Here is a 16605-nt window from a genome sequence, read left to right as displayed (position 1 = left end):
AACCCACGTCCTTCTGGATCCCAGGCCCGGGCTCTGGCTATTGTGGGGAGAAAATGTGACAGAGCCAACAAAGTGAAAGAAATTGCCCATCACTCTTCAGTTCTACTGATCACATTAGCCCTTGTTAACAAAATCTCATCTTTGGTAGCACCATCTTCAGTCAATGAAATAAAACTTTCTCTCTCTAAATATATGGTTGTGTGTATATGTACATGTGAAGAAAACCTGCAAATTGGATTTATTGTATATTTTGTTGTATTTTATATCATTATTTTTATGTACTATGGTAACGCTCTTAATTTCCTTTCCCTTTTTCTTTGAGAAAGGGAAACTTGGAGGTAACTAAATTGAGAAGCAGCTTGGTGTAGTGGTTAGAGGAGCCTGGGAGTCAGAAGGACCTGGGTTCTAATCCTGGCTCCGCCACTTGTCTGCTTTATGGCCTTGGGCTAGTCACTTCATTCTCTCTGCTTCAGTTCCCTCATCTGTAAAATGGGGAATGAGACTGTTTGCCCCACATAGGACAGGGACTCTGTCCAATCCATTTTGTTTGTATCTACCCCAGCGCTTACTACAGTGCCTGGCACATAGTAAGCACTTAAAAAATACCATAATTAATTACTAATTAATTAAATTAAGGCCTGACACAGTGTTTAAAGGGGCTGCTGGAAACCTGCAGAATTAAAGTCGTTTTATTTTTACCATCGAGGAGCTTGGGTTTGTAAAAATCTACAGGACCATATCAGTTCCAGCGTAAAACAGATGCCTAAACCAGCCCTATTGGCGGTGGGATGGACGAGAAGACTTTCAGGGTTCCTCTACCCATCCCTAACACAGTGAAAACGTCTGTTGGCATTTGCCCGTTAACACTTACGGCCTACATTGATAACACATTTTTCAAGTATGGGATCCCAAATGTCTGTTGAAATGACTTTATTTGCCCCCAGTAGAATCACAGCTATCAGCAGCTGCTTTATAAACCCGGAGAAACGAGGCAGTAATTTAAAAGAGGAAGGAAGATGGTGAGAAGGAATGATAAGATTTAGGTTGGCCCGAAAATCGTGACCTGAGTTTCATTTTGACAGGAATTCCACGTTTGAAGTCTCTTTATTGGGATTGTCCTTTTGAAATATGTTCTAGGATCCCCGATCATCAAATTAATTATGTCACAAGTTTATTTAAGCCAAATAATTAATGATCATAAGGCACTATGAAACTGCAAAATGCCATGTAAATGTTAAGTAGCAAAAATAACTTTGGGGGGTGAAATAGATATGCTATTTTCAGTAAAAAAAAAAATGAAATGAAGAGAAAAGCTTGGATCTAAATGGATGAACCAAGAAAATTTCTGTTGTGTTTTGAGAAGATGGACAGTGGGCATTTTTTTTTAAAAAACTCAAATCATGGATGACATGAGGACCTTCAGTTTTCAGTTAATCAATCAGTGATATTTTTTAAGTGTTTACTGTGTGCAGAACACTGTACCGAGCACTTGGGAGAATACAGTACAACAGAGTTGGTAGACACATTCCCTGCCCATAATGAATTTGAGAAATAGCATGGCCTAGTGGATAGAGTGTGGGCCTGGAGTCAGAAGGACCTGAGTTCTAATCCCTGCTCTTCCACTTATCTGCTGAGTGATCTTGTGCAAGTCACTTCACTTCTCTGAACCTTAGTTATCTCATCTGTAAAATGGGGATTAAGACTGTGAGCCCCACGCGGTAAAGGGACTGTGTCCAACCCTATTTACTTGTATTCGCCCCAGCACTTAGTACAGTGCATAGCAAATAGTAAGCACTCAACAAATACTACTATCATCATTATTGTTATTATTAGTATCCAAGCTACCCGAAAGCCAAAGCTGTCTTAGAAGGAATCTGTGGGGCAAGTGAATTTGTTTCCAGGACAAGAGGTGAGTTCTTTATGGAATCCAGTGATTGTGTTTCTCCCTTTCAGTCGGAGACAGTTTGGGCCTAAGGCCAAGGAAGAGGTCAAGATCATTGAGCACCAAACCCAGCGTCTTCGACTGATGCCTCACCTCGCCACTGCTTTAGCGCTGATCTTCACCAGCAGGTAAGACCCTCAACCTTCTCCTCCGATGAACTCTTTCCTGGGGACCATTAGTCGAAACAATCCACCAGTCAATCAGTGGGAATCTTTGAACACTTACTCTGTGCACAGCATTGCACTAGGAGCTTGAGAAAGGACAATACAAAATGGCGTAGTGGGTAGAGCACAGGCCTGGTACTCAGAAGGTCATGAGTTCTTTTCCTGGCTCTGTCACTTGTCTGCTGCACTTTGCTTTTCTGTGCCTCAGTTCCCTCACCTGTAAAATGAGGATTGAGACTGTGAGCCCCACGGGGAACAGGCACTGTGAATGACCCGATTTGCTTGTAACCACCCCAGCGCTTAGTACGGTGCCTGGCACGTAGTAAGTGCTTAACAAATATTATTAAAGCTATTATTTTTAGTTGTAGCTGCGCTCCCTCCCCTCAACGAGCTATTAGTCCACAGGATAAGGGAGACATTAAAATATGTTAAAGATAGGGGAAGTAATAGAGAGTAAAGATATATAAAGTATAAGGTCAAAGTATAAAAATAAGAGCTGTGGGTTTGGTTAAGGATCACAGTGCTTAAAGCATTCATAGCCAAGTCCATAGTCAATGAAGAGGAGAGGGAAGATAGGCGAAATGAGGACGTGATTATGGAAGGCCCCTTGGAGAAGATGTGATTTTAGGAGAGTTTTGAAGGTAGGGAGAGTGATGGACTGTCAGATGTGAAGGGGGAGGGAGGATGGTGGGTTGGGGTCAGCGATGAGATAGATGAGATTGAAATACAGTGAGTAGGTTGGCCTTAGAGCAGTGGATTTTGTGGGCTTGCCTGTATGAGATAAGGAAGGAGGGGCGAACTGACTGAGTTCTTTAAAGCCGATGCTAAGGAGTTTCTATTCGATGAGGAGGTGGATGGGCAACCACTGGAGATTCTTGAAGTCTGGGGAGACATGGACCGAACAGATTTTCCTCTAGACTTTAAGCTCGTTGTGGGCAGGGAACGTGACCACCGACTCCGTTAAATTGTATCTCCCAAGCTCTTTACAGTGCTCTGCACAAAGTAAGTGCTCAGTGAATACCGTTGATTGATGGATTGAGTTTTCAGAAAAATGATCCAGGCAGCAGGGTGGATTGAAGCAGGGAGATGCAGAAGGCAGGGAGGTCAGTGAGGAGACTGATGCAGGAATATGCAATCATGAATCTGGGACTGAGAAAGAGGCAGGAGCAGCTTCTAAATCTAAGAGTCGTGAAGGACCCACAAACTCTTTTGAGAGGACGTACCCCTGAAATTGCCACCAGCTTTAGATTTTTCAGACTAAGAAATGGTGTGCAAAATAAGGTAAATTAAATTCAGAGATGTGCCTCATTTTAGCTCATAGGCAGTTCCACTTCCTCTCTCACTGTAACATTTTTCAGAGCGGGAGTCGGCCAATCTAAGCTCAATTCCTTTGAATCCCATCCACCTTCTGGGTAGTGACTTTTTTATGGTATTTGGTAAGCACTTACTATGTATCAGGCACTGTTCTAGTTGCTAGTTGCTGAGGTAGATACCAGCTAATCAGATTGGACACAGTCCATGTCCCTCATGGGGCTCACAGTCTTAATCCCCACTTTACAGGTGAGGCAACTGAGGTACAGGGAAGTCAAGTGACTTGCCCAGGGTCACACAGCAGACAAGTGGCAGAGCCAGGATTAGAGCCCAGGTCCTTCTGACTCTCAGGCCTGTGCTCTATCCCAAATGGAAGGAGGATAGAGTTTTCCATGATTCCGTTCTCTCTTTCTGTTTCTCTCTCTCTTCCTCCTTCCCCTCCTAATAATAATAATGTTGGTATTTGCTAAGCGCTTACTATGTGCAGAGCACTGTTCTAAGCGCTGGGGGAGACACGGGGGAATCAGGTTGTCCCATGTGGGGCTCACAGTCTTAATCCCCATTTTACAGATGAGGTAACTGAGGCCCAGAGAAGTTAAGTGACTTGCCCACAGTCACACAGCTGACAAGTGGCAGAGCTGGGATTCGAACTCATGACCTCTGACTCCAAAGCCCATGCTCTTTCCACTGAGCCACGCTGCTTCTCACTCCCTCCCCCTGGAGCTTCTCTGAACATTGACTTCCAGGGGCCTGTTAACTCAGGCGAGGATTACTATATAGAAATTTTTCCTCGTAACCTGAGAAACAAACAGAAAAATGTTCATGAAACAAGATTGCGAGGTGACTCCAGAAAGGAGGAAAGTTTCCATGCCAGCTGGTTATACTTTCCTGTCCGCTGGCTGAAGATTTGAAAGGAAGCTGAGAAAGGAAGCAGCAGGGGTCTGGCTAGGTTGTGGAATGCCTCAGGACTCTGACCAAGCTAAAGAATATTCTAGACCAGCTGTAGAAGTGATGGGAGCATCCAGGTGCAGCATGGTGTGGGGCGGTGACTTGGAGAGCAACAATTTCAGAATTTGAAATGACCATTTTCAGAGGCTTTAAATTAGCTGGTCAGTCTATAATAGTGGAGTGGTTCAATGGTATAGCCATTGCTGTTGTTATTATTATTTTTTGGCTAACTTAGTTTTTCTTTCATTTTTGCTTTTTGGTATTTCAATCAATCAATCAATCAATCAAGGGTATTTATTGAGTATTTACTATGTTCAGAGCTCTGAACTAAATGCTTGGGAGAATACAATATAATAGAATTAGCAGACGTGGTCCCTGATCATAAAAGTTTACAGTCTAGGGGTTGCATTTCCTTCTTTTGCGAGGAAGTGGACAATTTCAGAATTTGAAATGACCATTTTCAAGGATCTAAATTAGCTGGTCAGTCTAGTTATGCAGAGGCCAAGGTTATATCTATTGCTGTTATTCTTTATTTGGCCATCTTTTTTTCCCCTTCTTTTTTGTCTTTAGTATTGCAATCAATCAATGAATCAGTCAATCATTTTCATTAAGCACTTACTATGTGCAGAACACTGTATTAAGCACTTGGGAGAGTACAGTACAACAGCATTAGCAGACAAGTTCCCTATCCGTAAGAGCCTATAGTCTAGAGGTTACATTTCCTTCTTTTGTGAGGAAGTGGACAATTTCAGAATTTGAAATGACCATTTTCAGAGGATCTAAATTAGCTGATCATTCTAGTTGTGCAGAGGACAAGGATATTATTGCTGTGGTTGTTATTCCTTTTTTTTTTTTACCTCTTTTGTTTTCCTTTCCTCCTTCTCTTCTTCCTTTCTTTCTTTCCTCCTTTCTTCCTTTCTTTCTTCCTTCCTTTCCTTCTTTCTCTCTTTCTTCCTTCCTTTCTTCCCTTCTTCCTTTCCTTCCTTCCTTTTATTTCTTTCTTCCTTTCTTGTCTGTTGATATTTTCCTTGCATTTCCTTCTTTTGCAAGGAAATGGAAAAATCACCCTCAGCCCTTACCTACTTTATTGAAATGTGACAGGGCATCGTGATATTTGCTGCTGTTCAAATATCGTGAGACTTTCCTCATCTGTGACCACATACTACACTCATTCTCCTTACCGACTCTCTCTTAATGGATGCCATTTAGCACAGGGGAACCGGGCTAGAGAGTATGGATGGTGCAGTACAAACCAACCCCACTGCTGCCAAACAACTCAAGCTAAACTGCAGCAAAGGGCTTACTATATATTCTAATGCTGAGTTAGGTACAAGTTAATCTTGTTGGACATTTTGTGTAAGTAGGAGAAAGAACAGGTATTGAACAGATTTAACTCTGTGCGATGGTAACTCAAGGAAAGAGTCCATTGTGGATAATAACAATCATGATAATATTAATAATGATAGTACTTGTTAAGCTCTTACTGTGTACCAAGCACTGTTCTAAGTGCTGGGGTAGATACAAGTGAATCAGGTTGGACATAGTCCCTGTCTCACTTGGGGCTCACATTCTTAATCCCCATTTTTTACTGATGAGGTAACTGAGGCCCAGAGAAATTAAGTGATTTGCCCAAGGTCGTACAGCAAGACATATGGCGGAACGAGGATTAGAACCCAAGTCCTTCTGAGTCCTCGGCCCCGGCTGTATCCACTAAGCCATGCTGCTTCTCAAGCAGTTAGGAGCGGCCAACCCGCTGTGGGAGGAAAGGTGAACAATTAATCAGGGCTATTTACTGAGTGCTTACAGAGTGTGGAGCACCTTACTGAGCACTTAGAAGAGTACACTCTAACAGAGGGATGGGAAAATACAAGAACTTGAAGCAGGGATTTGAGAGGAAGGATTTATCCAGAAAACCAGCCCTGGGAGGAGATGACTGGTGGAAGTCACTTGCTGGATGTTAGTCAGAGGTGCAGGGCACCAAATTAAAGAGTGTGTAAAAACTTTTGGTTATGACTGAGAGCAGATTTGACTTTGTGGTTTACCTCAAACACATAAATGCCTCTGTAGTTCATCAGTTTCACCCAGCGCTGTCTTACACTGTTATCTTTCTGCAATTTTTATCTTTTAGATATGCCGGCAGTTTATTGGATGAGGATCTCTTTCAAGAGAAAGACCTTGGAAACAGGCTTTACAGGGCCTGATAGCCGGTTTGAAAGCATACAGTACCTGGGGAAACACAGCCTGTTTACAAGACTGTAGAGAGTGCACTGGAGGGATGGTGAGTAGAAGCAAAGATGCAGACGATTCCCTAAAGCGTCGAGAATTGCTCACTTTTATCATTTTTTTATATCGTATTGGTTAAGCATTTACTATGTACCAGGCACTGTACTAAGCACTGGGGTAAATAGAAGCTTATCAAGTTGGACACGTTCCCTGTCCCACATGGGGCTTACAGTCTCAATTCCCATTTGCAGAGGAGGAAACTGAGGCACAGAGAAGTGAAATGATCTGTTTAAGGTCACTCAGCAGACAAACGCTGGAGCCGGGTTTAGAAACTAGGTCCTCTGAGTCCCAGGCCTGTGCTCTTTCCACTAGGCCACGCTGCTTCTCTGACAGGAGGAAGCACAAGAGGCTGTGAGTCAGGCGATCTGGGTTCTTCACCCAGCTCTACCCCGGCCTGCTATGTGGTAGGCATCAAACGAAAACTCTTTAACTGTCGGCTTTAAAGCCCTTAATCGCCTCTCCCTCTCCTAACTCACCTCACCGATCTCCTACTCTATCCCAGCCCACACACTCCTCTCCTCTAGCGCCAACCTGTTCACTGTGCCCCGACCTTGTCTATCTCACCGCCGACCCTTTCCCATGTCCTCCCTGTGGCCTGGAACTCACTCTCCCTTCACGTCTGACAAACCACCACTCTCCCCACCTTCAAAGCCTTATTAAAATCACATCACCTCCAAGAAGGCTTCCCCGATTAAACACTCTTTTCCTCTACTCTCTCCTTTCTTTGTTGGCTATTCATTTGGAACTGTAGCCTTTAAATACTCGATATGCATTCCACCCTCAGCCCTATGTCACTTATATTCATATCTGTAATTTATTTATTTATATTGTCTGTCTTCCCCTCTAGATTGTAAGCTCCTTGTGGGATAGGGAACATGTCTACCAACTCTGTTGCATTGTACTCTCCCAAGTCCTTAGCACAGTCAATCAGTCAGTCGGAGAGCACTCATACTAAGCACTTGGGAGAGTACAATACAGCAGTAAACAGACACATTCCCTGCCCACAGCAAGCTTACAGTCTAATAATATAATATAATATAATACAGTCTAATAATAGTAATTATGATGAGAGGGGGAGACACATTAATATAAATAAATAAATTATAGCTATGTACATAAGTGCTGTATGGCTGAGAAGGGGATGAACGAAGGGAGAAAGTCAGGATGATGCAGCAGGGAGTGGGAGAAGAGGAAAAGGAGTCTTAGGAAGACCTTTTGGAGAAGATGTGCCCTCAGTAAAGACGGGGGAAAGTAATTGTCTGTAGGGTTTGAGGAGGGAGGGCGTCCCAGGCCAGAGGCAGGACGTGGGCCAGGGGTCGGTGGCGAGACGGGGGAGAATGAGGCACAGTGCACAGGAGTGCAGAGGCAGAGGAGCGGAGTGTGCGGGCTGGGCCGTAGGAGGAGAGAAGGGAGTTGAGGTAGAAGAGGGCAAAGTGATGGAGAGCTTTAAAGCCGATGATGAGGAGTTTTTGTTTGATGCTGGAGACGGATGGGCAACCATTGGAGTTTCTTGAGGAGTGGAGAGACATATCCTGAGTGTTTTTGTACAAAAATGATCTAAGCAGCAGAATGAAGTATGGACTGGAGTGGGGAGAGACAGGAGGCTGGGAGGTAAAGAAGGAGACTGATGCGGTGATCCAGGTGAGATAGGACGAGTGATTGGATTAAAGTAGTAGCAGTTTGGATGGAGAAAAAAAGTGATTTTAGTGATGTGGTGGTGGTGGAACTGACAGGATTTAGTGATGGATTGAATATGTGGGTTGAATGAGAGTGCAGAATCAAGGATAACACCCAGATTATGGATTTATGCGACAGGAAGGATGATGGCGCTGTCTACTGTGATGGGAAAATCAAGGGGAGGACAGGGTTTGGGTGGGAAGATAATGAGTTCTGTTTTGGACATGTTAAGCTTGAGGTGATAAGAGAACATCCAAGTAGAGATATCTTGAAGGCAAGAGGAAATGTGAGACTTTAGAGAGGGAGAGAGATCAGGGCTGGAGATGTAGATTTGAGTGTCATCTGCATAGTGGTGGTAGTTAAAGCCGTGAGAGCGAATGAGTTCTCCAAGGGAGAGGGTGTAAATGGAGAATATAAGGGATCCAGAATTGAATCTCGAGGGATCCCCACGGTTAAGAGGTTGGAGGCAGAGGAGGAGCCCACGAAGGAGACCGAGAATGAGCGGCCGGAGATATGAGGGGAGAACCAGGAAAGGACAGTGTCGGTGAAGTCATGGTTGGATTACTTTTTCAGGAGAAGGGGATGGTCATCAGTTTCGAAGGCAGCTGAGAGGTAGAAGAGGATTAGGATGGAGTAGAGGCCATTGAATTTTTACCTCAGTTACCTCATCTGTAAAATGGGGATTAAGACTGTGAGCCCCACGTGGGACATGGACTGTGTCCAACCTGATTATCTTGTATCTACCCCAGTGCTTAGTAGAGTACCTGGCATATATTAAGTGCTTAACAAATACCATTTTTTTTTTAAAAAAGGAGCTTACAGTCCAGTGGGAGAGACAGATCTCAAAGTAAATTGCAGATGGGGAAGTGGCAGAAGATAAAGGTATGTACATAATTGGTGTGGAGCTGAGGTCAGTATCGAAGGCTCAAGGGCTCAAGGCCATGAAGAGAGCAGGGCAGGTAAGGGAAATGAAAGATTCGTTTGAGAAGGCCTCTTGGAGGAGATGTGCTTTAATAAGGCTTTGAAAGTGGGGAGAGTGATCGTCTGTCGGATATGAACGGGGAGGGAGTTCCAGGCCGGAGGCGGGACGTGGGCAAGGGGTCGGCGGCGAGATAGAAGAGATGGAGGTTCAGCGCGTAGGTTGGCGTTAGAGAAGCGAAGTGTGCGGGCTGGGTTGTGGTTGTAGTCGATCGGCGAGGTGAGGTAGGAGGGGCAGAGTTGAAAGAACGCCTTAAAGCCAACGGCGAGGAGTTTCCGTTTGACTCTACGGTGTCCCTCTGTATTCACGGGGGATTGGTTAGAGGCCCCCCACCTTCGAATGAGGTGAAACCGCAAATTCCATCTGTGCCTCAAGGTGAAAGTGTGTTCAACAAAACAAAGCCACCTGGGCTTTTCCGGTGGGTGGGGCCGGGGAGAGGCTGGGGTTGGCCAGACAGCAGTGAGGGAGGGAGTGGGACTTTGGCTGCGGGCTACCAAATAGACAACGGATAACGGGCTGGGGGAGGAGCGAGAACCACCCGCCATCACCGTCGCCGCAACTGTTGGCTTTCCACCCAAAGCAGCAAGGCACTGTGGGACACTGGGACGTGGGCTGGGTCCAACCCGATATACCTGTATCTACCCCAACGCTTAGAACAGTGCCTGGCACGTAGTAAGCACCTAAAAATAGCATTAAAATAAAAAAAAATTAAAAATTGGCAAAAGCACGGGCAATACATCCAATGAAGCCAAGGGGCTGGCGTCCCCAGCGGCCGACTGTGAGGGGAGCAAAGCTAAGTCTAATAATAATAATACCGACGATGATTGTGGCATCTGTGAAGCGCTTACTATGCGCCAGGCACTGTACTAAGCACTGGGTGGATATGAATTAATCAGATTGCACAGTCTCTATCTCACGGGGGGTTCACAGTCTAAGACGGAGGGAGAACAAGTTTTGAATCTTCATTTTATAGATGAGGGAACTGAGGCACAGAGAAGTTGTCACTCACATTTATTGAGCGCTTACTTGTATGCAGAGCACTGTACTAAGCACCTGGGAGAGTACAAGAGAACAGAGTTGGCAGGCACATCCCCTGCCCACGAGGAGCTTACAGTCTATTGTCCTCTCCCAAGCGCTTAGTACAATGCTCTGCACACAGTAAATGCTCAATAAATACCTATGATTGATCTTTCCCCTTCCCTTGAATTTTCACTGATATAACATTATAAAGACGTCCCCATTTTAGGCAATCTAAGATGCCCTTTTTACTACTTCCTGTGACTTGTGAAACCCCATATTTATTCATGATCTGGTAGAAAGAGCAGGGGCCTGAGAATCAGAAGATCTGGGTTCTCATCCCGGCTCTGTCTATTACTTGCAGCATGGCCTTGGGCAAGCCACTTCACTTCTCAGTGCCTCAGTTTCCTCATCTGCAAAATGGGGATGAAATACCAGTTCTCCCTCCTACTTAGACTGCAAACCCCATGGGGGAAAGGGACTGTGTCCAACCTCATTTGACTTGTATCTATCCCAGTGTTAGAACAGTGCTTGAGATAGACTTAGCGCTTACCCAGTACCATAATTATTATGAATTATTAAACCGCAACTGGTCCTTGTGAGCTCCTTTTTCTTTATGGTATTTCTTAAGTGCTTACTACATGCCAGGCACTGTACTAAGTACTGGGGTAGAAACAAGCCTGGTTACAGTCCATATTCCCCATGGGGTTCACAGTTTTTTACAGATGAAGTCACTAAGGTACACAGAAGTGAAGTGACTTGCCCAAGGTGACGCAGTAAACGAGTGGCAAAGCCAGGATTAGAACCCAGGTTCTTCTGACTCCCAGGCCCATGCTCTATCCACTAGGCTGTGCTGCTTCTCTCCTCCGGGCCCTAACTTTTTAAGTGAATCAGGGCAGAAATCCCAAGGCAGTAAAAATAGTCTTCAATCCCTGATAAAAGAAAAATTGCTCAAGTGGCTGCAAGCAGAGTTCATTTAACAGACATTTTCCTGGAAAGGCTGCAGCGAAGTTTCCCAAGGTCCAGGCGAAGGTGTTTATAAATCGCATCAGCAGTGAAGCCCTCCAGACAGCTGAAGGCATAACCGAACAGAACAGTTCCAGGTCTGGGCTGAATCTGACAAATTTGTGTCTACTGAACTTTGTGCTGTTTATCCTCCTCTCTCCTGAAAAGACTCATCAGAACAACTCCCTCCCATCCTGATGTTAGTGGCTACTCCCCTCGAGTCTGCCGTTTTTTTCCACGCTGCGTTTGGAAAGCATTTTTTGCCACTATTAGACTTGGCCTTGTTTGATTTAAGAGTATTTTGATTTGGGTCAATAAGGTGGAATGAAAAAGGAAAAGCATTTCAGGCCGTGTCTGCTTAACACATGTATTAGTCTTTTTTACTGGACCGGTGGTGAAGAAAATTAAAGCTCTTCTTTATTCTCTTTTTTTTTTTAATGGTATTTGTTAAGCACTTACTATGCAGGCACTGCGAAGCACTGAGAAGATGCAAGCTAACCACGTTGGACACCGTCCATGTCCCATGTGGAGCTCACAGTCTTAGTTCCCATTTTCTAGATGAGGTAACAGGTCCAGGGAAGTTTAGTGACTTGCACAAGGTCATACAGCAGAGCCGGGGGTAGAACCCTGGTCCTCATACTCCTAGGCCTATGGTCTATCTGATTAGACTGTAAGCCCGTCAAAGGGCAGGGACTGTCTCTATCTGTTACCGATTTGTACATTCCAAGCACTTAGTACAGTGCTCTGCACATTAGCAAGCGCTCAATAACTACTATTGAAGTGAATGAATGAATAGGCCACGCCATGTCTCTTGAGCCTCAGTGCTCAGTGGAAAATCAACTTATCCTACATAACATCACCGGGAAGACGGGCCTGGATTCAGACATTTGATCACTCAGGGGACTGCTCTCTCATGTGACTTGATGACCTCATGTGGTGGTGACATGTGACATCTTCACGTTGCACGACTCACACTGCATGTCTCCGGATTCCGAGATAGTCAGCTGGAGCCACTGGATTGCAGTGCTCCATGCCAGTCTGTCTGCAACAATTTGTCTCACAGTTTTCAGCTGAGATTTAGCATGGTCCAACACCGTGTTTGACTTCCTCCTTAAAATGGGTCCTCTGTCCTCCTCAGTTTGAGCTTCCCAGTTTTAATTCAGTATAGTTTTCTCCTTAAATATACACCCCAAACCATTGTGTTGAGGTGAACTTAGCTCCAAAGCCAGGAGACCTCTGGGATCCTGTCCATAATCAAATTGATCTTCCCTAACAATCTGAAGGTCATTTGCCATCCCATACCAAGGAAACCCTATCCAAAACCAATGACTTCCATCCCAGATAGAAGTGAGAAGTGAGATAGAAGTGAGAAGCAGCATGGTCTAGGGGAAAGAGCATGGGTCTGGGAGTCAGAAAGACCTGGGTTCTAATCCCGCCTCCGACACTTATCAGCCCAGTGACCTCGAGCAAGTCACTTCACATCTCTGGGCCTCAGTTACCTCAACTATAAAATGGGGATTAAGTCTGTGAGCCCCATGTGTGACAGAGACTGCGTCCAACCTGATTAAACCCCAGCGCTTAATACAGGACCTGGCACATTGAAAGCATTTACCAAATACCTTAAAAAAGATGGCTTTTCATGAATTCTAATCCCTCTGTTTTATGAATCAACACCTTGTTGTGGCAGGAGACCTTGTATGATCGCATAGAGCTATGCTATTGAGAGATATTCTCTCACCAAGGCTACCCAGAATGGAAAGATCTAAGCCGAGGCATCAGGCCAAGTTGATTCACCTCTGCTGGGCAGCAGCAGCAGCATGGGAAAGAGTCAAAGGTGGATGTTCAAGTGATTAAAACATTGATCAGAGACTATGGCAGAGATTTAAGTTTTTACTTCATGGAAGAAGGCAATGGTAAACCACTTCCATATTTTTTTACCAAGATAACTCAATGGGTGTACATACCAGAATGACTCCAGGTATGACAGAAGATAGGACGATCTGGAGAAAATATGTCCATAGAGTCGCTATGGATCGGAAATGACGCGACGGCACTTGTTGACGAATCCCTCTGTAAACAACGATAGGTGGTGTGGGATGGAACCACCATCAGGAAGGGTTTGGAGAGCAGCCAGTTAACTAGGTTCAAGACTGAGTGGCTGATAGTTCCAGAATCGATCAATCAATGATATTTATTGAGCCCTTCCTATGTGCGGAGCACTTTTCTGAGCACTTGGGAGAGTACAATACCACAGAATTAGCGGACGTTCCTGCCAGAATCGAGCTTACAGTCCAGAGGGAGAAAAGGACATTTGTATAAATAATTTATGATATTCATTCATAATATATTTATTAGTCGTATTTATTGAGCGCTTACATAATTTAAAGATATGTACATAAGTGCTGTGGGGTTGGGGCGAATATCAAATGCCTAAAAATCATAGACCCAAGTGCATAGATGAAACAGAAGGGAGAAAGAGCCTGGGAAAAGAGGGCTTAATCGGGGAAGGCCTCTAGGAGGAAATATGACTTTAATAATAATAATAATAATAAAGTAATTGTGTTTGTTAAGCGCTTATTATGTGCCAAGCACTGTACTAAGCACTGGGGTGGATGCAAGCAAATGGAGTTGGATACAGTCCTTGCCCTATGTGGGGCTCACAGTCACAACCCCATTTTACAAATGAAGTAACCGAGGCCCAGAGAATTGAAATGACATGCCCAAAGTCACACAGAAGACAAGTGGCAGAGCCAGATTAGGTCCTTCTGACTCCCAGGCCCATTCTCTATCCACAGGGCATACTGCTTCTCTGTTCTAAAACCTCTAAACTTTTAGAAAATCTAAAAGCTTCTCTGCTGTTCACCTTAGACTAATGCACTAAGATTAGTGAGAAAATGGTGTAATTCCCTATACTCCTGGTGAGCAGCCTTTTTTCTATTTCACCTTTAACTGGCAGGGCGTTTCCTCCCTCTCCGTAAATTAGCGCAAGTCTTCGTCAACCCGTATGAGAACATCCAAGGGTGATGGCCCGACGCCTGTTTTTAATTTGCTCCGATGCATTTATGAAGTGGAATAAGGCACTTCGAAATACGTAGATGAGAAAACAGCAGGAAAACATTAACCGTCCCGGGGTGTGGATTTTGAGTCATAAAGAATGTTTTGTAGCGATTTCATTGCAATAGGACGTGACCTCGGTGACACTCACAATTAGTCGTGAGGAGGTTCGATAGAACCCAGGAGTAGGAGAGGTAAAATCTTGAAGTCTACTGTATATGCTCTTTATTATAGAGAGATCAGATTTTAGATTGTATTACCCAGGGGAATGCTATTGGCTTTAGAAAAATGGAATTTAGAGTTCCTTCTGCATACTCCACATTTCCTTTTTTATTAAAAGTGAAGTCTGTTAATGGAAAATATTGTTCTTTCTTGGACAGAGCCCATTTCCCCTCTTCCTTCTTCCATGTGGTCCATCAGTTTTCCTCCCCAAGGTTCAGTTTAGGGAGCGTGAGTCTGTGGAACCAAAGCTGGGCTGAATAATGATAATAATAATTATGAAGAAACCCTGGTCTCATTTTGTCATCTGTGATATGAGTTGGGTTCATCTTGAAGCCAGAGTTTGTGAAATGATGTGTGGATGACCAGAAAGAACGTCCAGAAAGGTCCACCTGCCCTCAGGTTAAGGTTCGGAGAAGCTCTCCATGCTGGCTCCTTTCAAGCAATCAATCGATCGATCAACTGAGGATATTTTTTGAGCATTTACTGTGTGCAGAATATTGTGCTAAGCTCTTGGGAGTGTACAGTACAGTAGAGTTGAAAGATACCGATGTAGTGGATAGAGCACAGGCCTGAGAGTCAGAAGGGGGTTCCAATTCCATCTCTGCCACCTATCTGTTGTGTGACTGTGGGCAAGTCACTTGACTTCTCTGGGCCTCAGTTATCTCATCTGTAAAATGGGGAGTGACAATGTGAGCCCCACATGGGATAGGGACTGTATCCAACCCAATTTGCTTGTATCCACACCAGTGCTTAGTAGAGTGCTTGGCACATAGTAAGGGCTTAACAAATACCATAATTATTATTAGTAGTATTACACCTTCCCTGCCCCCAAAGGAGTTTGCAGTCTAGTGGGGGAGACAGATATTAAAATAAATTATTAATTAGGGAAGCGACAGAGTATGAGTATAGGTATATAAGGTACATGAGAAGCAGTGTGGCCTGGTGGAAAGATCATGGGCCTGAGAGTGAGAGGACCTGGGTTCTAATCCTGGCTCTGCCACTTGCCTGCTGTGTGACCTGGACAGGTCACTTTACTTCTCTGTGCCCCAGTTGCTTCATCTGTAAAATGGGGATTCAAAACCTGTTCTCACTCTTCTTTAGACTGGGAGCCCCATGTGAGATGGGTACTGTGTCCAACCTGATTGTCTTGTATCTACCCCAGTGCTTAGTACGGTGAGTGGCACATAGTAAATGCTTAACAAATACCACAGTCATTCTTCTAAGTGCTGTGGTGATGGGGTTAGGGTGAGTAGAAAAGTAATAATAATAATAATAGCATTTGCTAAGCGCATACTATGTGCCAAACACTGGGGTAAATACAAAAGAGTCAGGTTGGACACAGTCCCTGTGTCACCTGAGCCAGTCTTAGTCCCCATTTTACAGATAATAATAATGTTGGTATTTGTTAAGCGCTTACTATGTGCAGAGCACCGTTCTAAGCGCTGGGGGAGATACAGGGTCATCAGGTTGTCCCACGTGAGGCTCCCAGTTAATCCCCATTTTACAGATGAGGTAACTGAGGCACAGAGAAGTTAAGTGACTCGCCCACAGTCACACAGCTGACAAGTGGCAGAGCTGGGAGTCGATCCCATGACCTCTGATTCCGAAGCCCAGGCTCTTTCCACTGAGCCTTGCCCAAGGTCACACAGCAGGTGTGTGGCAGAGCCGGGATTAGAACCCGTGTCCTCTGACTCCCAGGCCTGTGCTCATTCCACTAGACCACGCTGCTTCTCTTAGCCCACTGGGATGTTTGTCCCGGTCTCTTCCTTGCTGGCAAGGATTCCAAGCTCTGGGTGCCAACCTGGTCCGGGACGAGGGTGGAGGAATCACCCCGCTCACCACCTCCCAGCCTCCCAACACCTCTGGGATGCCGTGGTCCATCAGAATCCCGGGCCAACCGGGAGACTTGTCCAAGAATGCAAATACCTGAGGCACACACCCCCAACTCAAAAACTCTCCACCCCTCTGTGCCCAAATGAGACAGAAAGTACCCCAAAGTATCA

General features: G+C 44.9%; 1 protein-coding gene across 1 annotated transcript in view; it reads left to right on the top strand.

The window, feature by feature from the left end:
• Positions 1–16605, top strand: part of ACOXL (acyl-CoA oxidase like) — a 230536-nt gene that overhangs the window by 123887 nt on the left and 90044 nt on the right. The window contains 3 exon segments of the mRNA XM_029058162.2: positions 1954–2070; positions 6494–6546; positions 6549–6643. Of these exon segments, the coding sequence (XP_028913995.2) occupies positions 1954–2070; positions 6494–6546; positions 6549–6643 (265 nt within the window).

This window comes from Ornithorhynchus anatinus, chromosome 1 (assembly GCF_004115215.2).
Source record: "Ornithorhynchus anatinus isolate Pmale09 chromosome 1, mOrnAna1.pri.v4, whole genome shotgun sequence".
NCBI lineage: Eukaryota > Metazoa > Chordata > Mammalia > Monotremata > Ornithorhynchidae > Ornithorhynchus > Ornithorhynchus anatinus.
Note: the sequence above shows the minus strand (reverse complement) of the source record. Positions and strands in the feature narration are given on the sequence as shown.